The sequence below is a fragment of the Somniosus microcephalus genome, chromosome 12 (assembly GCF_052327205.1).
Source record: "Somniosus microcephalus isolate GS21.2 chromosome 12, FLI_Smic_1.0, whole genome shotgun sequence".
NCBI lineage: Eukaryota > Metazoa > Chordata > Chondrichthyes > Squaliformes > Somniosidae > Somniosus > Somniosus microcephalus.
Genome location: NC_140998.1, coordinates 188,421,305 through 188,446,978, shown reverse-complemented (window position 1 = coordinate 188,446,978; position 25,674 = coordinate 188,421,305). Strand labels below are relative to the sequence as shown.

The 25,674-nt window shown below is 44.1% G+C and overlaps 1 protein-coding gene across 1 annotated transcript in view; it reads left to right on the top strand.

The window, feature by feature from the left end:
- The window catches only part of LOC147109776 (large ribosomal subunit protein bL17m-like), a 642,401-nt gene extending 617,090 nt beyond the window's left edge, over window positions 1-25,311 (top strand). The window contains exon 4 of the mRNA XM_086002371.1: window positions 25,165-25,311. Coding sequence (XP_085858497.1) covers window positions 25,165-25,311 — 147 coding nt within the window. The remainder of the gene's footprint in view (window positions 1-25,164) is intronic.
- Window positions 25,312-25,674: the final 363 nt, after the last annotated feature.

Genomic DNA, 25,674 nt, shown 5'->3' with positions numbered 1-25,674 from the left:
TCCCCATTGAGGCTCACGGTGGTTACATCTGCGACAAGTGTTTGCTGCTAGAGGAACTCAAGTTCCATGTTATGGAGCTTGAGACCGAGCTTCAGACACTGCGACACATCAGGGAGGGGGAGAAGTTCCTGGACTCTATGTTTCAGGAGATGGTCACACCTATGAAGTTAATTACTGCAGATGTAGTCCGTGGTCAGGGACAGGACGGTGTGACTATGAGTGAGGAAGGTACAGGGATCCAGGATGTAGTGTTGAAGGAGATGCAGCCCTTGTTCTTGTCCAGCAGGATCGAGGTTCTTACTCCCTGTGAGGGCGGGAGCGGGGACTGCAGGGAGGATGAGCAACCTGGCCACAGCACCGTGGTACAGGGGGCCATTCAAGTGGAGGGAGTAAAAAGAAATGTTGTAGTGGTAGGGGATAGTATCATTAGGGGGATAGATAGGGTTCTCTGCAGTCAAGAGCGGGAGTCCCGAAGGCTGTGTTGCCTGCCCGGTGCCAGGGTTAAGGACATCTCTTCTGGGCTGGAAAGAAACTTGGAGTGGGAGGGGGAGGATCCAGTTGTCGTGGTCCATGTTGGTACAAACGACGTAGATAGGACAAGGAAGACGGTTCTGTTAAAGGAGTATGAGCAGCTAGGGGTCAAATTAAAAAACAGAACCTCAAGGGTAATAATCTCTGGGTTATTACCTGAGCCACGAGCGAATGTGGCTAGGATAAATAAAATTAAAGAGTTAAATGCGTGGCTCAAAGACTGGTGTGGGAGAAATGGGTTTTGCTTCTTGGGACACTGGCACCAATACTGGGACAGGAGGGAGCTGTTCCGTTGGGACAGACTCCACTTGGCCAGTGCTGGGACTAGAGTCCTGGCGAATCATATAACTAGGGCTGTAGAGAGGGCTTTAAACTAATTAGTGGGGGGGAGGTTTCTAGAGAGCAAATAATAGAAATGACAACAGAGAAGGTCATAGACTTAGGTAGCAGTGGGGGAATTAAAAAACAGAATGTGTCAGGAAGGGACAGAAGGTATGGAGCAAGAAGTAAAGTACTAAAAAGGGAAAAAACAGGAACTAAGTGTTACAAAACATATTTGAAAGTTCTTTATCTGAATGCACGTAGCATTCATAACAAAATGAATGAGTTAACGGCACAAATAACGACATATGGGTATGATCTTGTGGCCATTACAGAAACATGGCTGCAGGGTGACCATGACTGGGAATTAAACATACCAGGTTATTTAACAATCAGGAAGGACAGGCAGGAAGGGAGAGGAGGTGGGGTGGCTATGTTAAAAAAGGAAGGAATCACTATAATACAGAGAAATGATATTGGGTCAAAGGAGCAGGATAGTGAAACAGTTTGGGTGGAGATAAGGAATAATAAGGGGAAAAAAACACGAGTGGGTGTAGTCTATAGGCCTCCGAACAGTTGCAACTCTGTTGGACGGAGTATTAATCAGGAAATAGTTGAGGCTTGTAATAAGGGAACAGCTATAATTATGGGGGATTTTAATTATCATATTAACTGGACAAATCAAATTGGGCAGAGCAGCCTTGAGGATGAGTTCATTGAGTGTATTAGGGATGGGTTTCTTGAGCAGTATGTAACTGAACCGGCCAGGGGGCAAGCAACCTTAGATTTGGTCCTGTGCAATGAGACAGGATTAATTAAAAATGTCCTAGTAAAGGATCCCCTTGGAATGAGTGACCATAACATGGTTGAGTTCCATATTCAATTAGAGGGTGAGAAGGTTGGATCTCAAACAAGCGTGCTGAGCTTGAGTAAAGGAGACTATGAAGGTATGAGAGCGGAATTGATTAGAGTGGACTGGGAAAATAGATTAAAGGGTAAGACGGTACATGATCAGTGGTGTACATTTAAGGAGTTATTTTACAACTTCCAAAAAATATATATTCCACTGAGGAAAAAAGGGTTTAAAAGAAAAGATAGCCATCCGTGGCTAAGTAAAGTAATTAAGGATAGTATCCGACTAAAAACAAAGGCATATAAGGTAGCCAAATCTAGTGGGAGGATGGAAGATTGGGAAGTCTTTAAAAGACAGCAAAAAATAACTAAAAGATTGATTAAGAAAGGGAAGGTAGATTATGAAAGTAAATTAGCAAAAAATATAAAAACAGACAGTAAAAGTTTCTATAGTTATATAAAAAGAAAAAGGGTTGCTAAAGTAAATGTTGGTCCCTTAGAGGATGAGACCGGGAAATTAATGGTGGGAAACATGGAGATGGCAAAAACACTGAACAATTATTTTGTATCAGTCTTTACAGTAGAGGACACTAAGAATATCCCAACACTGGACAAACAAGGGGCTCTAGTGGGGGAGGAACTAAATACGATTAAAATCACTAAGGAAGTGGTACTTGGTAAACTAATGGGACTCAAGGCGGATAAATCCCCTGGACCTGATGGCTTGCACCCTAGGGTCTTGAGGGAAGTAGCGGTAGGGATTGTGGATGCATTGGTAATAATTTTCCAAAACTCACTGGATTCAGCAAAGGCCCCGGCAGATTGGAAAACTGCTAATGTAACACCCTTATTTAAAAAGGGTAGTAGGCAGAAGGCTGGAAACTATAGACCTGTTAGCCTAACATCTGTGGTTGGTAAAATGTGAGAGTCCATTATTAAGGAGACAGTAACGGGACATTTGGATAAACATAATTTAATAGGACAAACTCAGCATGGCTTCATGAAGGGGAAGTCATGTTTGACAAATTTGCTGGAGTTTTTTGAGGAAGTAACATACAGGGTGGATAAAGGGGAACCAGTGGACGTAGTGTATTTAGACTTCCAAAAGGCATTTGACAAGGTGCCACACAAAAGATTATTGCTCAAGATAAAAAATCACGGGATTGGGGGTAATATTCTGGCGTGGGTGGAGGATTGGCTCTCTAACAGAAAGCAGAGAGTTGGGATAAATGGTTCACTCTCAGATTGGCAACCAGTAACTAGTGGTGTTCCGCAGGGGTCAGTGCTGGGTCCCCAACTCTTTACAATCTATATTAACGATTTGGAGGAGGGGGCCGAGTGTAACATATCAAAGTTTGCAGATGATACAAAGATGGGACGGAAAGTAGTGAGTGAGGAGGACATAAAAAACCTGCAAAGGGACATAGACAGGCTAAGTAAGTGAGCAGAGATTTGGCAGATGGAATAGAATACTGGAAAGTGTGAGGTTATGCACTTTGGCAGGAAAAATCATAGAGCAAGTTATTATCTTAATGGCAAGAAACTGGAAAGTACTGTAGTACAAAGGGATCTGGGGGTCCTGGTGCACGAAACTCAAAAAGTTAGTATGCAGGTGCAGCAAGTGATCAAGAAGGCCAATGGAATGTTGGCTTTTATTGCTAGGGGGATGGAATATAAAAACAGGGAGGTATTGCTGCAGTTGTACAAGGTATTGGCGAGACAGCACCTGGAATACTGCATACAGTTTTGGTGTCCATACTTAAGAAAAGACATACTTGCTCTCGAGTCAGTACAAAGAAGGTTCACTCGGTTAATCTCGGGGATGAGGGGGTGGTCATATGAGGAGAGGTTGAGTAGATTGGGACTCTACTCATTAGAGTTCAGAAGAATGAGAGGCAATCTTATTGAAACATATAAGATTGTGAAGGGGCTTGATCGGGTGGATGCGGTGAGGATGTTCCCAATGATGGGTGAAACTAGAACTAGGGGGCATAATCTTAAAATAAGGGGCTGCTCTTTCAAAACTGAGATGAGGAGAAACTTCTTCACTCAGAGGGTGGTAGGTTTGTGGAATTTGCTGCCCCAGAAAGCTGTGGAAGCTACATCATTAAATAAATTTAAAACAGAAATAGATAGTTTCCTAGAAGTAAAGGGAATTAAGGGTTACGGGGAGCGGGCAGGAAATTGGACATGAGTCTAGGTTCGGAATGGTCATGGCCCTGTGGGTAGTGGAGTGGGCCCAGGGGCCGTGTAGCCTGGTTCTGCTCCTACTGTGTTCTAATTCTGTGTTAGATTTCAGGAGGTGGTTTTATTCCTGTTCCTGGCTGGGGTGGAGATCGCCTTTACAGAAGGTAAGTACTGTAGAAAATATAGGGACAGAGTGATCTCCTGGAATAATTTCGATCACCTAGATGGGTCGGAGAGGAATTTCGCAGATTTTTTTCTCCCAAATTGACCATTGGGTCTTTATCTGGTTTTTCGCCTCTCCCGGGAGATCACATGGGTTCGGGTGGATGCACAGTGATAGAAGATTTGAGGTTAGGATCAGATCAGCCATGATCTTATTGAATGGTGGAGCAGGCTCGAGGGGCCGATTGGCTTACTCCTGCTCCTATTTCTTATGTTCTTATGTTCTTTATGATACTTGGGTGGGCGTTAGAGAAAGAGAATTTAAAATGAGAGGTGAGAGGCATGGACTAGGGTGAGATGCTCAAAGGAGGAGAAAGTGCTGGAGGAGTAGGGGAACAGACCAAGGTGTGATTTGGTGATGGGAGCCACACCACCACCATGGCAGTCTGTGCGGAGGAAGTGGTGGAAGGTATAGCCAGGCGGGGAGGCTTCATTTAACGATAAGGTGTCATCCGTCAGGGCCATGATGTCGATGCAATCATCCACGACATGCTCATGGATGGCAAGGGACTTGTTCGCAAGTGAACGGACATTCTGGAGGGAGGTGTGGAGAGGGTCGGCGATGGCTGCCCCACTGCCAGCGTCCAATGTCAGCACTGTGGGGGATGAGTTGGATGGGGAGGAGTTTGGCAACATTTGCCCCAGTGGGCACGTTGGGTGGGAAGGTCGGCGAGAGAGTCGATTAGGACAGTTGTGGTTGCTGCTCGTAAGGAGGCAGCAACGAGTGCCTCGATGGGCCCTTCATAGGATGCCAAGAGAGGCACAGAGGGAATCTGTAAGCTTATCTAAGAAGGAAACAAACCTGGGATGGCGGCAGAGAGTAGGAAGGTCGAAGAGTAATGAAGGATTGGGGTAGGGATTTGGGAGGGCAGTGTATCCGAAAGAGGAGAGATGAAAGGGGGCATGACGACAGGAGAGAGCGGTCAGGGAGGGACAGAGAGCAAAGGAAAAGAGGGGGAGAAAGTGGAAATGTACTGAATGGCTCGGGTCCGGAGCGGTAGCCAAAGTGCACACATGAATGGACACGGGAAAAGCTCAGGTTACAGAGACCTGTTTAAATGTAGTAATTAATGGGATACATATTTCCTGGTAGCAGGGAATGCTCAATTATTCAACTTGAACTACTCCAAGTAAGTTTTCTAATAACAATTGGCCCAGAAATTCGGGTCTCCATGGGTGAGTACGCATGGGGTACTCACCCGTAAGCTCAATGGAAGTGCCAGTTTCCTGCATGCACTGCGCATGCGCGGGGAACCGGCACTTCCGTTCCCCTGAAAGAAGGGGTTCAGAGTTTGAACGCGTGCGCCGGAGAGGCTGCGCATGCGCATCGAACTTACGATTTTTTTTGCAGGTTTTCCCAGGAGGGTAAGTCTCCAAAAGTTAGACAAGTGAAAAGCAGTCGCAAGGCCTGCTTTTTACAAGGTAAGTGGTGAATTAATTAAAATTTAAACATTTTTTCCACAGGTTTATTATTTTTAAATACTTTAAAGAAAGGTAAGTTTATTTTTAGACCCGTTAGAAAATAAAATTATTTTTTTCAAAAATTAAAATTTTTGTTTAAAATAGTTATTTCATGTAATTTATAGTTTATTTAAAAAATGTGATTTAAAAAAAAATTTATTTGAAGATTTAGTGATGTTTTGGGGCTTGTAGTATTTATAAGTTTGACAGCCCTTCCTGTCAAACTTATGAATGAAGCATTCCGTGCTCCAATTGGCTCCCCATGGCCCACGTGATCCCAGGAGACGCATCGAACTAACTGCGCCCCTGGGATACGCAGGCACTGCGCGCCGGCAGTTGGAGGAGGCCCAGGATCGGAATCCCACGGGGGCCCAAAGCTCAACGGCCGGCGCGTCAGGTAAGTGCAGGTCGGGGGCTTACACCCGCGGGAAGTGTGTGGGGGGACAATGTCTCAGTGGGGTGGGGGTGTAACACTGCCACGGCCGGCAGATTGGTGTTAGAAAATATCACTTTGGAGGCAATACATGAAAACCTCACTAGATGTGGAGGGGTGGGGGGTGGGGCAATACTTCTGTCTCCGAAAATATGATAACCTCTATCAGCCTCAGCTCAGTATTTAGCACTCTCACCTCTGAGTCAGAGGTTGTGAGTTCATGTCCCACTCCAGAGACTTGAGAACATAATCCAGGCTGACACTGCAGTGCTGTACTGAGCGAGTGCTGCACTGTCAGAGGGGTCATCTTTCAAACCGGGCTAAACTGTGTCCTTGTCAGCCTGTTAAGTTGGACAAGAACAATCTCATTACCAGACCATTTATCTGATTGCTGTTCGTGGGATCTTGCTGTGTGTGGAACCTGTGCTGCTGAATTTGCGAACAGAACGACAGCGATCGCTCTTCTCAAAGTAACTCAATGGTGTAAAGGACTTTGGGCCATCCCGAGTACATCCAACGCTCAATATGAGAGCAATTCTTTCTTCAGCTGGAAAGTAGGACGATGAGTTTTAAGGGGGCAGCTCCTGACCTCAGAGCCTATTCTACTGTGGATAACAACCATTGTCTGAGAGACAACAGTGAGACCAACTGAGGATCATTGACACACCAAAGAGTCACTGTAGAGGGATCAGGAGGGGAGACACTTGCTGAATTCATCCCTTCCCAGTCCAAGAGTACTGAGGGTAACTATCCCACCTCACCTACTGTCCAGGTAGGGAAACTGGGAACCGTTAAAGCAGATACAAAACTTAGTTACACCTCAAGCTTCCATCTGCTCTCTATCCTCTATTAGAACATAAAAGTCACAAGTCAGTCAATTATCATAGAACCATACTGCACAGCAGGAGGCCATTTGGGCCATCATGTCTGTGCCGGCTCTTTGCAGAGTTATCCGATTAGTACCACTTCCCTGCTCTTTCCCCATAGCCTGCAATGTTTTCCTTTTCAAGTATATATCCAATTCTCTTCTGAAAGTTATTATTGAAGCTGCTGCCAGCATCCTTTCAAGCAGTCCGTTGCAGATCATAACAACTTGCTGCGTAAAAAGATTTTACCTCATCTGCCCTGACTTTTTATCTTTGGCCTCGGGTTACTGACCCTCCTGCCAGTGGAAACAGTTTCTCTCTATCTACTCTTATCAAAACCCCACATCATTTTGAATACCTCTATTAAAAATGCCCTTAACCTGCTCTGCTCTAAGGAGAACAACCCCAGCTTCTTTAGACTCTATACATAACATAAGAACATAAGAGTTCTGACGAAGGGTCATCGACCTGAAACGTTAACTCTGTTTCTCTCTCCACAGATGCTGTCCGACCTGCTGAGTATTGCCAGCATTTTCTGTTTTTATGTTATATTATATAAGAACATAAGAATTAGGAGCAGGAGTCGGCCATACGGCCCCTTGAGCCTTCTCCACCATTCAATAAGATCATGACTGATCTTCGACCTCAACTCCACTTTCCCGCCCGATCTCCATATCCCTTGATTCCCCTAGATTCCAAAAATCTATCTATCTCAGCATTGAATATACTCAATGACTCAGCATCCATAGCCCTTTGGGGCAGAGAATTATAAAGATTCACAACTCGCTGAGTGAAGAAATTCCTCCTCATCTCAGTCTTAAATGGCCGACCCCTTATCCTGAGACTCTGCCCCCTAGTTCTCGACTGTCCAGTCAGGGGAAGCAGCCTCTCAGTCTACCCTACAATCGCCCTCAGAATCTTATATGTTTCAATGAGATCACCCCTCATTCTTCTAAACTCCAGTGTATGGGCTCAATCTACTCAATCTCTCCTCATAGGATAACCCGCTCATCCCAGGAATCAATCCAGTGAACCTTTGTTGCACCGCCTCTAAGGCAAGTATATCCTTCCTCAGATAAGGTGACCAAAACTGTGCACAGTACTCCAGGTGTGGTCTCACCAAAGCCCTGCACAATTGTAGCGAGACTTCCTTAATCTTGTACTACAGCCCCCTTGCAATAAAGACCGTCTTGCCATTTGCCATCCTAATTGCTTGCTGTACCTGCTTGCTAACTCTGTGCTTCCTGTGTGAGGACACCTAAATCTCTCTGAACACCAACATTTAATAGTTTCTCACCATTTAAAACATATTCTGTTTTTCTATTCTTCCTACCAAACTGAATAACCTCAGATTTCCTCACATTATACTCCATCTGCCACCTTATTGCCCACTCACTTAACCTGTCTATACCCCTTTGCAGGCTCTTTGTGCCCTCCTCACAGCTCACCTTCCCACCTAGTTTTGTAACGTCAGCAAACCTGGATACATTACACTCGGTCCCTTCATCTAAGTTATTAATATAAGTTGTGAATAACTGAGGCCCAAGTACTGATCCTTGCGGCACCCCACTAGTTACATCCTGCCAACCCGAAAATGATGCGTTTATCCCTACTCTCTGTTTTCTGTCCGTCAAACAATCCTCTATCCATGCTGATAAATTACCCTCAACCGCATGAACTTGGATAGAGAACTGGTTGGCAGATAGAAAGCAAAGAGTTAGAATAAACGGGTCTTTTTCCAAGTGGCAGGCAGTCACTAGTGGGGTACCGCAGGGATCGGTCCTGGGACCCCAGCTATGCACAATATATATTAATGATGATCTAGACAAGGGAATGAGATGTAATATCTCCAAGTTTGCAGATGACACAAAGCTGGGTGGGCATGTGTGCTGTGAGGAGGGTGCCGAGAAACTACAGGATGATTTGGACAGGTTGGGTGATTGGGCAGAAGCATGGCAAATGCAATATAATGTGGATAAATGTGAGGTTATCCACTTTGGTGTCAAAAACAGGAAGGCAGATTATTATCTGAATGGCAATAGATTGGGAGAAGGGGAAGTGTAACGAGACCTGGGTGTCCTTGTGCACCAGTCGCTGAAGGTAAGCATGCAGGTGCAGCAGGCGGTTAAGAAGGCAAATGGTATGTTGGCCTTCATAGCGAGAGGGTTTGAGTACAGGAACAAGGATGTCTTGCTACAGTTGTACAGGGCCTTGGTGAGGCCACACCTTGAGTATTGTGTGCAGTTTTGGTCGCCTTATCTGAGGAAGGATGTTCTTGCCATGGAGGAAGTGCAGCAAAGATTTACCAGGCTGATGTTTTGATTTCTTTTTGGGTTCAATAAAGACTCATTTCTGAAAGAGAATGTTGTTTAATCTAAAGTCTTGTTCAAGACTTTCTACAGCTTTTTACAGAACACACTATGCTGTGATGCATCTAGAATGAAACTGAAAGTAAAACTCCTCTGGACTGCTTGTCTCTCACATGACCTCTGCTGGTCAGGCACAAGTAATCAAAAACACAGACAAATATGCTGTAAGGCATAAGTAATCAAACACAGACAAATATCATCACTATTTGCTGATATCATTACAGCTGATACCTGGGATGGCAGGAATGACGTATGAGGAGAGATTGGGTCGACTGGGCTTGTACTCGCTGGAGTTTGGAAGAATGAGGGGGGATCTCATTGAAACTTATAAAATTCTGGCAGGACTGGACAGACTAGATGCAGGGAGGATGTTCCCGATGGTCGGGAGTCCAGAACCAGGGGTCACAGTCTAAAGATAAGGGGTAGGCCTATTAGGATGAAATGTGGAGGAATTTCTTCACCCAGAGAGTGGTGAACCTGTGGAATTCTCTACCACAGAAGGCAGTAGAGGCCAATTCATTAAATATATTCAAGAAGGAGTTGGATATATTTCTTAAGGCTAAAGGGATCAAGGGGGATGGGGAGAAAGCAGGGACCGGGTACTGAACTTGGATGATCAGCCATGATCGCATTGAATGGCGGAGTAGCCTCGAGGGGCCGAATGGCCTACTCCTGCTCCTATCTTCTATGTTTAACTCTTATCTTGCATAACAACCTTTTATGTGGCACCTTATCGAATGCCTTTTGGAAATCCAAATTTACTATCTACCCTGCGAGTTACATCCTCAAAATACTCTAATAAATTTGTTAAACACGATTTCTCTTTCATAAAACCATGTTGACTCTGCCTAATGATATTACGATTTTCTAAATGCCCTGTTACCACTTACTTAATAATGGATTCCAGCATTTTCTCGACAATTGATGTCAAGCTAATTGGACGGTGGTTCTATGTTTTCTCTCTCCCTCCTTTCTTGAATAATGGTGTTACATTTGCTACCTTCCAATCCGCTGGGACTGTTCTAGAATCTGGGGAATTTTGGAAAATCACAACCAATGCACCCACTATCTCTGCAGTTATCTCTTGTAGAACCCGAGGATGTAGGGGTCCAGGGGATGTGTTGGCTTTTAGTCCCATTATTTTCTCAAGTGCTTTTTCTCTACTGTTCTTAATCATTTCCCTTCCTTTCATTTGCCCCTTGGTGCCCCACTACTTTTGGTATGTTTTTTGTCTTCTCCTGTGAAAACAGATACAAAATATTTGTTTAAGGTCTCTGCCATTTCCTTATTCCCCATTATAATTTCTCCTGTCTCAGCTTCTAAGGGATCAATGCTTACTTTTGCTACTCTCTTCCGTTCTACATACTTGTAGATACTCTTACAATCTGTTCTTATATTTCTTGATACTTTACTCTCCTATTCTATTTTGTCCCTTTTTATCAATGTTTTGGTCATTCTTTGATGGTCTCTAAAGCTTATTACTATTCTTTGTAACATTATAAGCCTCTTTTAATCCAATACTATCCTTAACTTCTTCAGTTAGCCAAGGATGGATCAATTTTCAACAGGAGTTTTTAATTCTCAAAGGAATGTATATTCACTGAGAATAATGGAATATGTTTTTAAATGTTTGCCACTGTTTATCTACCATCATATCTTCTAATCTAATTTTCCAATCTACCATAGCCAACACACCACTCATACCTAAATAATTGGCTTTATTTAAGTTTAAGACATTAGTTCAGACATAAGTATTTCGCTCTCAAGCCCAATGTGATATTCTAACATATTATGATCACTCTTTCCCAGAGGATCCTTTACTATGAGATAACTGAAGTCTCCCATCCCTGGTATGATTCACACAGATTTGGACACAATACTGTAGCTGAGGCCTAAACAGTGATTTATAAAGGTTTACCATAATTTCCTTGCGTTGGTACTCCATGCCTCTATTGATAAAGCCTAGGGTCCCAAATGATTATTAATAGCCTTAACAATATGCCCTGCCACCGTCAAACATTTGAGTATGTGAATCCCAAGGTGTCTGTTCCTGCACCCACTTTAAAATGTTATCATTTAATTTATGTTGCCTCTCCTCAGTTTTCCTTTCAAAATGCATCACTTCACACTGTTCTGCATTAAATTTCATCTGCCATGTAACTTCCTATTTCATTAGTCTATCTACATCTTCCTGAAAACTTCTACTATCCTTTTCACTGTTTACTACTATGGCCTCAGTGGTGTGAGAGGATTTTTCTCTCAGCACTGACACTATCAGCTGTGGGGAAGGTGCTGTGAACTTTGATACACCTTTGGTCTCAGTGGGGTGAATTGCAATTGTTTCCTCTGTGGTGGTGTTTGGTGGGTTCCAGTCAGATAGAAGCATGTTTGCTTTCTCGCTTCCTGATGGTGGTGAGTCATGTTCGGGTAGTTCCGTGGCTGCACCCAGCCCTACAATAAACACACCCAGTAATCCATTCTTCATTTGTGAACATTTCCATGTGTTGACAGGCTAGTTGAACACAAGAGGCCTCACAGCAAAGACTAATTCTGTCTTCACTCGCTGTCTACTTACCAGTAGGACTCACTGACTAGCAACCAGGAATGGGAACCTTGGATAATTTATAGAAAATAAATTCCAATAAGTCCTGAACTTTATTATAAAATAAGGAACTTGATAACGACAGCAGTCACTTACCGCCCATGAATATCCACTGACAGCCTCTGCTTCTTCATTTGATACTATTCCATCATAAGGTCCAAAGTGAACGCCTTTGGGAATAACCTGCCCTTCATTCCATACACCAAGACCAGCTTTTCGAACTTTTGAAGTCACTATGCTGAGACCCTCCGGAAGGGTTAAACGTGCTCTGTCTGGCTGACCGAATTCCACCACCATGTCCTTTAGGAACACTGCAGGGCCATGCACAGGGCATTCTTCAATAAAAAATGTCTCGCAGTCTTCACAAACTAACACATAAAATACAAATTAAAGATGGATAAGGATCTCAATTCATTATTCAGTGTTCATGAAGGTAAAAGGTGCTAGTACTGAGAAAGGATAGTGTGCTGCCTCTCCCTCTAACTTAACCTCACTGTATGTATTTAACTTACTTATATATGTATAACCTACCTGTTGGGGCCGTTGCCCCTTTAACTTACCTTTTAGGGCCATTGCCCCTTTAAGACGCGCCTTAGCGTGCTGACGTCACGTCACGTACGACGTAGCGTGCTGACGGCACGGCACGTACGACGTGACGTGCGTGAGGCGGCTGCCGGCCCGACTCGGCCTTCCAGAAAGGCTGCCGGCACAGCCCGGCCTAGCGTCTTCGGCCGCATCTACCAGCCGCCGGGAGCGACGCGATCTTCCGCTCCCGCGGCAAGCACCGACTCAGCCTGGCCTCCAGCTCCCGCTCCCGACTTCGGCCTCAACGGCCAGAAACGCGACCACGCGCATCACGTGACGCCCGAAGCGCGGACAACGCGACCGAGCGTGATGAGGTCATCACGCTCCCCACAGGACTGCTACGTAGTCCTTGTGGAGTCCTCGCTGGGACACAGACCTGCACCACGGTGCTCCTACAGCAGCACAGGCTCCGGGCAGTTGTATTGTCCCCATGCTTGAGTCTTGGAAATTGTTTGTCTGTAAGTATTTTAGAATGCTATAGATGATTAGTGTGCACTGCATGTTGTAGAAAATGTTTAGTTGTACCTTTTCTCTGTCTAGCTGGTTAACTAGTAGCTGTATTTTGATACACTATGTACAGGGCTAATTTAAAGAGAATGCCTCCCAGTTTGCTAAATGTATATTCACAGTAAGCTGTGTTTCCACGTGTTTGGTAATTTACATACTAACTGTACTGTGTTGCTCAGGCGTACCTAAATTTGTGTATACATATCAGTTATGCGCTTGTATACTAATGTGTGCTTCCATTTCTGTGTTGTATTTCAGTTTTACAATAATAAGAATCTTTCAATAAAGCGTTACAAGAAAAGTCAAGCCTTGTGATTTTATGGGAAGATATCAAGTTGTTCGCTATCTGTCTAGATCTGCATAGGATCGCGTTGCGAGGGCAGAATAGATAGATTACCTATCGTAGATTGATTTGCCTCATTGTTTGATTGCATTTCAGTCTGCACACACGATATTTCCATGATCTATCAGCTGGTGAAAACACTTGGGGCATCTTCCCTCCATGAAAATTACACCAGTGCCAGTCAGATCTTCCCCCACTCTGCTGTATACAAGGGCTTGTTCTGGGCGACATGTTTGGTTCTTTACTCCAAGAAGGCAGTACTGACCACAATTAATAACAGCAGTGCAAAAACTGTCAACAGTATCTCCAGGCTGTGCCGCACCTGATAAGATTGGAGTGGGCAGGAAGGGAATTTTGCACAAGGAGGCTGAATTACCTCCTATAGCTACCTCATTCTTTGCATGAAGTTCAACCTGCATATCCAGTAACAAAAGTCCCTCTAAACTATCAGGCAAATCACACTAGGGGACAGTGTCATTTCTCAAATTTGCCCTTTCAGTTATGCCATCATCTTGTCCCCACACCCCTTCCCAAACCATGCTGACTCCCAACTTAATTCTGGCTGCACCATCAATTCTTCGGAGATGGTCATTGCTTGCTGTTCATAAGTTTGAATGCTAGCTGCCGCTTGTCAGCCCAAGCCTGGATTTTGTCCAGGTCCTGCTGCAGGCTGGCATAGGATGCTTCAATATCTTAGACAAGGAGCTGCTATTCCCTGTAATCAGGGGCCATTAGTTTATAATTACTGAAAGTCCTATTCTATTTTATTACAAGATTCCAGAATTATTATCAGTAGTTTGGGGATCATATTTGTGATTGTTTTTCCTCAGTGAAAAAGAACAATCGGTGCCTGTTTGTGGGCAAACAGAGGCCTGCACTCCTGTCCCACCACTCTGACATGCTGTATTGCTCCACCAATCCCCTGGCCTACCAAGGCCCCTATGTCATCACACCAAAACGCCCAATAAATTATTCCTGCCCTGAGGAAATGGATAGGTTACTTTGCACATACACAGGTAATCATCGTCACAAAGTTCCCTTTCTTCAGTGTAAACTTTTCTCTCTCTATTTCTGAAACTGTATCTTCTGCTTTCAGTCTTTTTGGTTGTTTCTTCATTTGCTGACCTCAAGATCTTTCCAGTATAGACAACTATGAAATAAATCAAAAAGATCATGAAGAAAAATTGAACCAATTAATTGTAATATTCTTGCATGTAAGGTTTGTTTCTGGTTACACAGAAGATGCTGAAGACATTTACATAATAATGCAAGACATTGTGTTAATCTGATTTGAATGACTACAGTAGTGGTCACATTATCAACATAGAGCATCTCTTCCTCATTAAAACACCCTCAATTATTCAAAATAGTAATACTTTACTGAAATCCTTTATTCCAGGACAAATACCTTTATTGGATTCGCTACAAGATTCATTTTCACAAAGCAAGGTGCTCGTTTCTCTTTTGATCTTTTTAACTGGAGCTGTCTCTTCCATCGCTGAGGCATTGTCCTCAGTGAAGCTCCTGGAAACTTCAGCTTTATCCTCTCCTGAATGGGACGCCATCTGTGATGGGGCTTTTTGGTTCTGAAATGCAGAATGTGACGGTAAAACTGTATCTCACCGCTCCTGAATTAAAGAATAGCTGCCTCAAGACTGCCTGTATTACTAAAGAGATTGTGTACAAGTCAAAGTATTTGTCTATTTTTCCTGTCCATTAGTTGTTTTCGAATATTTAATAAACAAAGCTACCCAACTACCCATTGGATAAATGCAGTTGCTCCCCAGTGTAGCACTGGACCACACATATCAGAAAGTTCCCATGTTTGATACCGTATTCCTGTGTTAAGTTTGCTGATCTCAGCAAATGTGGTAAACTTAATAGAATCATAGAATGGTTACAGCACAGAGGTAGGCGATTTGGCCTGTCGAGCCCATGCTGGCTCTCTGCAAGAGCACTTCAGCTAGTCCCACTCCCTGCCCTTTCCCCAGAGCCCTGCACATTTATTTTCTTCAGGTACTTATCCAATTCCCTATTGAAAGCCACAAGGAATCTGCCTCCACCACCCTTTCAGGCAGTGAATTCCAGATCCTAACCACTCGCTGCGTAAAACAGTTTTCCTCATGTCGCCTTTGGTTCTTTTGCCAATCACCTTACATGTGTGTCCTCTGATTCTCGACCCTTCCGCCAATGGGAACAGTTTCTATCTTCTGTGTTTCTATGTTTCTCTCTATCTACTCTGTTTAAACCCCTCATGATTTTGAACTCTTCTGTCAAATCTCATCTCAACCATCTCTGGAATGAGAAGAACAACCCAGCTTCTCCAGTCGATCCACATAACTGAAGTCCTTCATCCCTGGAACCATTCTCTAAGGCTTTCGCATCCTTCCTAAAGTGTGGTGCCCAGAATTGGACTCAATACTCCAGTTGAGGCCGAACCAGTGTTTTATAAAGGTTCATCATAACTTCCTTGCTTTTGTACTCTATGCCTCTATTTATGAAGCCCAGGATCCCTTATGCTTTTTTAACCACGTTCTCAACCTGCCCTGCCACCGTCAACGATTTGTGTACATATACCCCCCAGGTCTCTCAGTTCATGCACCCCCTTTAGAATTGTACCCTTTACATTATATTGCCTCTCCTTGTTCTTCCTTCCAAAATGTATCACTTCGCACTTTTCTGCATTAAATTTCATCTGCCACGTGTCCGCCCATTCCACCAGACTGTCTATCTTCTTGAAGTCTATCACTATCCTCCTTACTGTTCAGTATACTTCCAAGTTCTGTGTCATCTGCAAATTGTGCCCTGTACACTCAAGTCTAATTACAATTTACCTCAGCACCTTTTTGCAAGGGAGGGATTCCCACTAAATAGCCAGGATTCCCACTAAATGCTAGCTAATCATCAGTTGTGGAAAGGGTCTCTGCGTGTATACAAAAAAAGGGACAGATCTTCTCCAACAATGATGAGTCTAACACATGAAGAACAGCCATTTAGGAAATGCCATCAGGGCTGCACATTAAGTCAGCCTAGACTTAGGAAGCATGAATCAGTGCATTCAGGAAAATGAGAGAGGAGGTTAGATGCATAGTTTTACTACTTCAGCTTTGGTCTTCACAAACCACCCACAATCCCTAAAAGAGAGGTAGGGCTCGAAATTCGGTAGCCTCCAAAAACGGGTGGTTGGATTGCGCAGTGGAGTCACAAACCAGGTGGTCAAGAGATAGCCCTTGTCGCCCAGTAGCCACCCACTGGTTTGTCTTGGTGTCTCAAAGACTGAGGGAGTAGCGGACTGGCACAGAATAAAAGCATCATGACTGCTGCCAGGATACTGGGCATTCACCATCATGATATGCTGAGCATGGTCACACACCAACTGCACATTTAGCGAGTGGTAACCTCTGCGGTTGTGGTATAACTCAGCATTATACAGATTAAGTTAACGGCCAAAACTGTGGCAAATGGATTTCAATGTAGGCAAGTGAGAGGTTATCCTCTTTGGACCTAAAAAGGATAGACCAGGATACTTTCTAAATGATGAAAAGCTAAAAACAATGGCGGTCCAAAGAGACTTGGGGGTCCAGGTACAAACATCATTAAAATGTCATGAACAGGTACAGAAAATAATTAAAAAGGCAAATGGAATGCTGGCCTTTGTATCTAGAGGACTAGAGTACAGGGGGTAGAAGTCATGCTGCAGCGATACAAAACCCTGGTTAGACCACACCTGGAGTACTGTGAGCAGTTCTGGGCACCACATCTTAGGAAGGATATATTGGCCTTGGAAGGAGGGCAGCATAGGTTTACCAGAATGATACCCAGACTTCAAGGTTAAGTGACGAGGAGAGATTACACAAATTAGGGTTGTATTCCCTAGAATTTAGAAGGTTAAGGGGTGATCTGATCAAAGTTTTCAAAGTATTAAGGGGAACAGATAGGGTAGATAGAGAGAAACTATTTCCGCTGTGTGGTAAACCACTGTTTGTATTCCTGTTTGTCCTGTTTGTATTCCACTGTGTACATGCCTGGACATGCCTCTGCTGACTCCTCCCACAGGTCCTAGTATAAAGGTGACTGCTCCCCAGCCCTTTGTATCCTGGACCGGTCGACCACGCGAGGCAGACCTCCATTCTGTTGTTAATAAAAGCCTTTAGTTACTCTTCTAACTCTCAGTCTTTTATGAGTAATTGATAGCGCATCACGCTGGTTGGGGATTCAAGGACTGGGGGCATAGTCTAAAAATCCACTCACCACCACTTTTAAAAATTATTCTTCCTCTCTTTCTTTAAGCGCACAAGCACATTCCACAGCCAATTGCAACCAAATAACTTACAGCAGGATTTCGGTACTTGTTTTTGAGCGGTTTAAGGACACCCATAGTGAATGCCTCCGATTCCTCTCAGCTCAGTACAACATTATTCACACTCACCTGAACGTCATGGTCGAGATCAGTCTCGTAACTTCAGGGAACACAGGAACAGGAATAGTCCATTGAACATGTTGTTAAGTATGTTAGATAAAACCCTTTAACCCCATTCATGTTTTGCCACCATCACCATTCACTTAATATCCTGACAACCCAAGAATCTATCACCTTTTAAATACCTGAATTAAATCTGCATCAATGGCCTCCTGTGGTAGTGCATTTCACATTCCCATAACATTTTGCTTTAAGAATGTTTTCCTGGATTAACTTTTCAATAGCTTAGTTTTAAATTTATGTCCCTTTCTTACAGATTTCACGATCAGCAAAATTACTTTTGGAAATCATCTATCTTGTCAATTCCCTTTTCAATTATTACACAGGATGTGGTCAATGCTAACAAGACCATCTTTAATGTCCATCCCTAGTTGCCTTGAGAAGATGGTGGTGGACCTTCTTTTGAAACACCTCGATCAGATCACTCATGTTTCGGGAGATTTGCTCAGTCTCTGATCAGACCTAAGGTAATACATGGAACAGGAAAGACAAATCCACAGCAGTACTTTCAGTTAAATTGTAACTACAAGACTAGGATAAACCTGGTAAAAGAGAAGTTCAGAACGAAGGTCACAGCAGGAATTATCAGTACCTGAAATGGTCGCCTGGGGAGGGTAGTAGAGGCAAAAAACAAAAATGAATTAATTTAAGCAGTTAGATATTGTGATAAGGGAATCTTAAGTTTCTACTGGAAGGATAACTTCGATGGGCCAAATGGTCTCACTGCTCAATATTAATGTTAGTGATCCAATCTAAACACTGGGGAACTCAGCCACTCCCTACTGACAGTATTAATGTGATTGGTATCTTTTGGGACTGAGCAGCTGAATCTTCCCCATCTCAAGTTGCAAACAATACATTTCTGCAGCATTTTCTTTCTGGTTTCCATTTGAAATCTCCCCTCATCTCACCTCCGATTTGCTCTTCTCAGACATGACCTTGCCCTCTTCAGTATCTTCCCTGTCACTCTGAGTTTTGCCCATCCCTTCCTGAGGTTGGCCACCTTATTTACTCAACTTTTCCCTCGACTTTTTGTGCCCTTCTCGATCCCTCAGTCTTTTCAATGCTTTTGCCCCCGGGTCTACTTTTTTCTTCCTTTTTTCTGTCACCTCACGGGGCTAAAATGAAGCCCAATGTGAGTGAAAGACTTTCCTGTCAGCAGCAGTGTTTAGTTTATGTGGCACTAATATCTGAAGCGGTCTTTTCTTCTGACTTTCCCTCAGACTAACACGACCTGAGTCTCTTTCTCACTAAAAGTAACCCTGCCAGCTCCTGGGTTTTCTTCAGGATATTTTTTCTTCCTTTGCTGGTCAGAAATAATGTTTGACCGGATTATTTTTTGTTCAGCTGCAATCCCTCAGCATTTGCCCTAAAACATCTGAACTGAGTGAGAATGTGCTTTCCCCGCCCAGTCCTCCTCCTTCCCTTTGAACCAAGATGGCAGCGCGGGGACGTCCCACATTCCTTCACCAAGATGGCGGCGGGTTGCCGGAGTAACCCGGGTTTGTAGCTGGGGAGAAATCCTTCAGCAAGGTGGCGGACAGTCGCCCCGCTCACCCGGGGGCGGGGCTGGGGCCGGGCCTGGCGCTGCGACACAAACACGAGGCCCCGCGGGGTCTTATTCCCGCCCTTTGTCTTTGGGCCTTGGCTCAAAGGGCGCACGCTCGGCCTCCCTGGGTGCGTGAGGCGGGCTGTCTCCTGACGCCGGCGCTCGCGCCCTGCTCAACCCTCAGCCACAGCGCTCTGATTGGCCGCAGCGCTGCTCACATGTCGCCCTTCTGTTGGCCCCACTCCGGGGGAGGCGGGGCTATAAATAGAGGCGGCGTCGCCTGGCAATGGGCTGAAAGCGGGAGGCTGCAGGAGGCGGAGGAAGTGTGCGGCTGGGCGGGCCTTTCACAGGGCGGGCGTGGAAAGCACATTCTCACTCACTTCACATGTTTTAGGGCAAATGCTGAGGGATTGCAGCTAAAAAATAATCCAGTTACAAATTATTTCTCAAGAAAAGGAACAAAAATATTCTGAGGAAAAACCAGGAGCTGGCAGGGTTACTTTTAGTCAGAAAGAGACTCAGGTCCTGTTAGTCTGAGGGAAAGTCAGAAGAAAAGACCGCTTCAGATATTAGTGCCACATAAACTAAACACTGCCGCTGACAGGAAAGTCTTTCACTCACATTGAGCTTCATTTTAGCCCCGTGAGGTGACAGAAAAAAGGAAGAAATAATCGTCCCGGGGGCAAAACCATTGAAAATACTGAGGGATCGAGAAGGGCACAAAAATCCGAGGGAAAAGTTGAGTAAATAAGGTGGCCAACCTCAGGAAGGGATGGGCAAAACTCAGTGACAGGGAACATACTGAAGAGGGCAAGGCCATGTCTGAGAAGAGCAAATCGGAGGTGAGATGAGGGCAGATTTCAAATGGAAACCAGAAAGAAAATGCTGCAGAAATGTATTGTTTGCAACTTGAGATGGGGAAGATTCAGCTGCTCAGTCCCAAAAGATACCAATCACATTAATACTGTCAGTAGGGAGTGGCTGAGTTCCCCAGTGTTTAGATTGGATCACTAACATTAGTATTGAGCAGTGAGACCATTTGGCCCATCGAACTTATCCTTCCAGTAGAAACTTAAGATTCCCTTATCACAATATCTAACTGCTTAAATTAATTTATTTTTGTTTTTTGCCTCTACTACCCTCCCCAGGCGACCATTTCAGGTACTGATAATTCCTGCTGTGACCGTCGTTCTGAACTTCTCTTTTACCAGGTTTATCCTAGTCTTGTAGTTACAATTTAACTGAAAGTACTGCTGTGGATTTGTCTTTCCTGTTCCATTTAGTACCTTGGGTCTGATCAGAGACTGAGCAAATCTTCCGAAACACGAGGAGTGATCTGATCGAGGTGTTTCAAAAGAAGGTCCACCACCAGCTCCTCAAGGCAACTAGGGATGGACATTAAAGATGGTCAAGTTAGCATTGACCACATCCTGTGTAATAATTAAAAAGGGAATTGACAGGATAGATGATTTCCAAAAGTAATTTTGCTGATCGTGAAATCTGTAAGAAAGGGACATAAATTTAAAACTAAAACTAAGCTATTGAAAAGTTAATCCAGGAAAACATTCTTAAAGCAAAATGTTATGGGAATGTGAAACGCACAACACAGGAGGCCATTGATGCAGATTTAATTCAGGTATTTAAAAGGTGATAGATTCTTGGGTTGGCAGGATATTAAGTGAATGGTGATAGTGGCGAAACATGAATGAGGTTAAAGGGTTGGATCTAACATACTTAACAACATGCTCAGTGGACTATTCCTGTTCCTGTATTCCTTGAAGTTACGAGACTGATCTCAACCATGACGTTCAGGTGAGTGTGAATAATGTCGCACTGAGCTGAGAGGAATCTGAGGCATTCACTATGGGTGTCCTTGAACTCGCTTAAAAACAGAGGTACCAAAATCCTGCTGTAGGTTATTTGGGTACAATTGCTGTGGAATGCGCATGTGCGCATAAAGAAAGAGGAAGAATAATTTTAAAAAGTGGTGGTGAGTGGAAGCATTTTTAGCCATTTTGTTTTGCCTCTCCAGGCACTCTCTGGCGCATGTTAACACCACAATTAGTTGTAGAAGGTCTTGTGAGGCAAGTTCCCTTCAAGACATTTCAACATCATGATGCCATAATAATTACTCTGCTCGTAATAAAGATTGACTGTGCCCTTGGAGCAAATGTCAATGGCCCAGAAATTCGGTTCCCAATGCGTGAGTACGCACGGGGTATTCACGCTTAGACCCAACGACAGTGCCAGTTTCGTGCATGCACTGCGAACGCGCGGGAAACCGGCACTTCCATTCCCCTGAAAGAAGGGGTTGACAGGTGGAACGCGTGTGATGGAGAGGCAGCACGTACGCATCGAACTTACGTTTTTTTTGCAGGTTTCTCCGGGAGGGTAAGTCTCCAGCAGTTACACTTTTAAAAAGCAGGCACAAGGCCTGCTTTTAACAAGGCAAGTGGTGAATTAATTAAAATTAAAACATTTTTTCGACAGGTTTATTATTTTTAAATACTTTAAAGAAAGGTAAGTTTATTTTTAGCCCCGTTAGAAAATGTAATTAATTTTTTCAAAAATTTAAATTATTGTTTAAAATAGTTATTTCATGTAATTTATAGTTTATTTTAAAAATGTGATTTAAAAACAAAAATTATTTGAGGTTTCAGTGATGTTTTGGGGCTTATAGTATTTATAGGTTTGACAGCTCTTCCTGTCAAACTTATGAATGAAGCATTCCCTGCTACCATTGGCACTCCATGGCCCACATGATCCCAGGGGACGCATCGAACTAACTTCGCCACTGGGATATGCAAGCACTGTGCGCTGGCAGTTGGAGGAGGCCTAGGATCGGAATTCCACGCGGGCCCACAGCTCAACGGCCAGCGCGCTAGCTAAGTGCAGGTTGGGGGCTTGCACCCGCGGGAAGCCCCCGACCCGAATTTCTGGGCCATTATCTTCACTGGACAAAAAAGACGCCAGTGGATTTGTTGTTAATTATGTCTTCAAGAACCAAGCTCAAAGAATGATAGAATTGTACAAAGACTTTGACCCCAGCAGATCTTCCATCAACACAGTGCCCTTAAATAAACAATCACACTTTTGGTCTTATCCTGAGGAGGTCATATCTGCAAATCTTGACTGTAAATGATTCTCACCGGTGCCATAGATATTCAAGGCTGGGCCTTTGATTGCCCCTAGAGAGCTCCACATTGTCAGACTGACCAATGTTGGGCCATTGGATCCCAGCAGAAGCTTATGACTTGGGAATACATCCCGTTCAACTCTCAGGTCCCACTGAGTGGTTTCTTCTACTGAATGGTGAACTCTGCACTGTTGAAGTGCAAGATCCTCACAAGCTTACTTCCTTTCTGTGTCTTGTATTGCCATTTCATGTGCACCTTTTGTCTGTCTGCTCTTTACAACACCTGAGGGGCATCTGTGCATTCATGATCTAGAGTCTGGGGGGGATTGAGTGCTCTCATAGTACATTCTGAATGACGGGAGCTGATTTTGGTGGGTGTGAGAGTTATTCTATCAACACCTTTATTTATGAGTGTGCAGCAAGCATTGTTAACCTGGTTCCTACTCTGAACTAATTTCAAACATCTCTGAGGCAGCATTCGCTATGACAATACTGGTGGCCTAGATACCAGCACACAATGGTGTTTTTTGACCTTTATTTAGCTATGCTTGTGTGAAATGCCTGTCTGTCTTGTAGTCCTTATAAAGCTGTAGCTAGCACCATGTCAACAGGTGAACAAGTTCCTGGAATTTCAGATTCTCTATTAATTGAGACATCGTCGAACTAATACAGAGCCCTAATGTTTGTAGCTGCCTTGTATCAGACAGCCCCAGGAAAGTTCTTGTCTCCATAACTGCACAGTTACTTAGATACTGATGTACCTTTTGCATGAAGAGCCTCAGGTTACACCAGAGCTTCCTTTATGTTCTTGGACTGAAGATGTTCTGTTTGTCATCCTAAGTGATTGACTATGACAAAAGTAAACTATCACACCTTGTCCTTCCCGACCTGTCTCCAGCCTTTGACACGGTTGACCATAGCATCCTCCTCCAGCGCCTCTCCACCGTCGTCCAGCTGGGTGGGTCTGCACTCGCCTTGATCCATTCTTATCTATCTAATCATAGCCAGAGAATCACCTGCAATGGCTTTTCTTCTTGCTGCCGCGCCATTACCTCTGGTGGCCGCCCAAGGATCTATCCTTGGCCCCCTACTATTTCTCATCTTCAAGCTGCCCCAAGGCAACATCATCTGAAAACACAGCGTCAGTTTCCAAATGTACACTAACGACACCCAGCTCTACCTCACCACCACCTCTTTCGACCCCTCCACAGCCTTTAAATTGTCAGTCCGCTCGTCCAATATCCAGTACTGGATGAGCAGTACCTTCCTCTCACTAAATATGGGGAGGACCGAAGCCATTCTCTTCAGTCCACGAAACAAACTCCATTCCCTAGCCACCAACTCCATTCCCTAGCCACCGACTCCATCCCTCTACCTGGCAATTGTCTGAGGCTGAATCAGACTGTTGGCCATCTTGGTTTCATATTTGACCCCGAGATGAGCATCTGATCACATATTTGCACCATCACCAAGACCGCCTATTTCCACCTCTGGAAGATCGCCCGACTCGGCCCCTGCCTCAGCTCATCTGCTGCTGAAACCCTCATCCATGCCTTTGTTATCTCTAGACTTGATTATTCAACGTACGCCTGGCCAGCCTTGCACTTTCTACTCTCCTCAAACTTGAGGTCATCCAAACCTCTGCTGCCTGTGTCCTAACTTGCACCAAGTCCCAGTGACCCATCACCCCTGTGTTTTCTGACCTACATTGGCTCCCCGTTAAGCAACGCCAAAAATTCTCATGCTTATTTTCAAATCTCTACATGGCCTCACCACTCCCTATCTCTGTATTCTCCTCCAGCCCCACAAAATTCCGAAATATCTACATTCCTCTAATTCTGACCTCTTGAGCATCCCCAATTTTAATTGCTCCACCGTTGGTGGCTGTGCATTCAGCTACCAAAGCTTTAAGCTCTGGATTTCCCTCCCTAAACCCCTCCGCTTCTCTACCGCTCTTTCCACATTTAAGAAGCTCCTTAAAACCTACCTCTTTGACCAAGCTCTGCCCTCATATCTGTTTATGTGGCTCGGTGTCAAATTTTGATTAAAAATGCTCCTGTGAAGCACCTTGGGATGTTTTACTACATTAAATGCGCTATATAAATACAATTTTGTTGTTGTGATACCTCTTCAGCAGAACTTGTGTTGTCCATGGTCTCTTCATCCATCTCCATTGGGCCAGCTGGTAGAGGTGGGCTGGGCCTCTGCTCTGGAATTGAAGATGATTGGAGCATCAAAACCTTCTCTAAAGGTTTCTGCTGTAGCCACTTCCTTCTCAAATATAGCTGGTGACAGATACTTCCCTCTCGAAGATGACTACTGAAGATTCATCCTGGCATATGAGCTGGCTACTACTCTGTTCCCTCAGAGCCTGGCATGAAAGAAATGTATCATATCCTTCTCTACCAGGCAGGCTTTTTGGGTAAGATGAACTGATAGTTGGGCTTGTCCAGCTTTATTTTTAGTGTACCATAGTACAAAGATCATATGGACAACAACCACACCATCATGACATAGATGTGTTTTGTAGGGAGGCTGCCCTTTGTGATTTTCTACCAGCGATTAGTGCCAGCACACTCTAGTGATGTTCAGGATATTCTTGTAAAGAATGGCAGATCTGACTGGGCAGCTAATCCCACATTTGTAGAACTTTAGTTTGTGGAGATTACAGATTTTGATGCCTAGATGTATCAGGAATCACATTCATTTTATGTTTTCAGGTTATAGACAAGTTTAAAGACATTGCCGTTCATTTTTCCAAAGATGAATGGGCAGAGCTGAGTGAATGGGAAAAGATCCGTTATAAGAATGTGAAGCGGAACTATGAAGCCATGCTTGCAATAGGTTTGTACAGAATCCATTTTTAAAATTCCTTTCTACATTTCTCCCTTCCTCTCCTGAACACACTGATACGTACTGGCATACGTTCCTTCCAATATTGCACCCAAGTGGATATTCTCCTCATATGAGGTCAGACATTTTGTCTGGGATTTTCCATTTCACTACTGCTTGCACACATTAGGAACACATATCAGGAAATCCAGTGTCCTCGGCCTGTGATACACTGAATATTAATTTAATGGCTGTAAAGTTACTGGCTGATGTTCAGAATTTCCCAATATATGCTCCTTATGAGGGTCAGGAGTGCTGAAGCAAAAAATCCTGTCTGAGAGTTGGTGGACAGCAAAGCTGATCCTGAACCTGCCTTCATCTGACTAGCACACATGTAT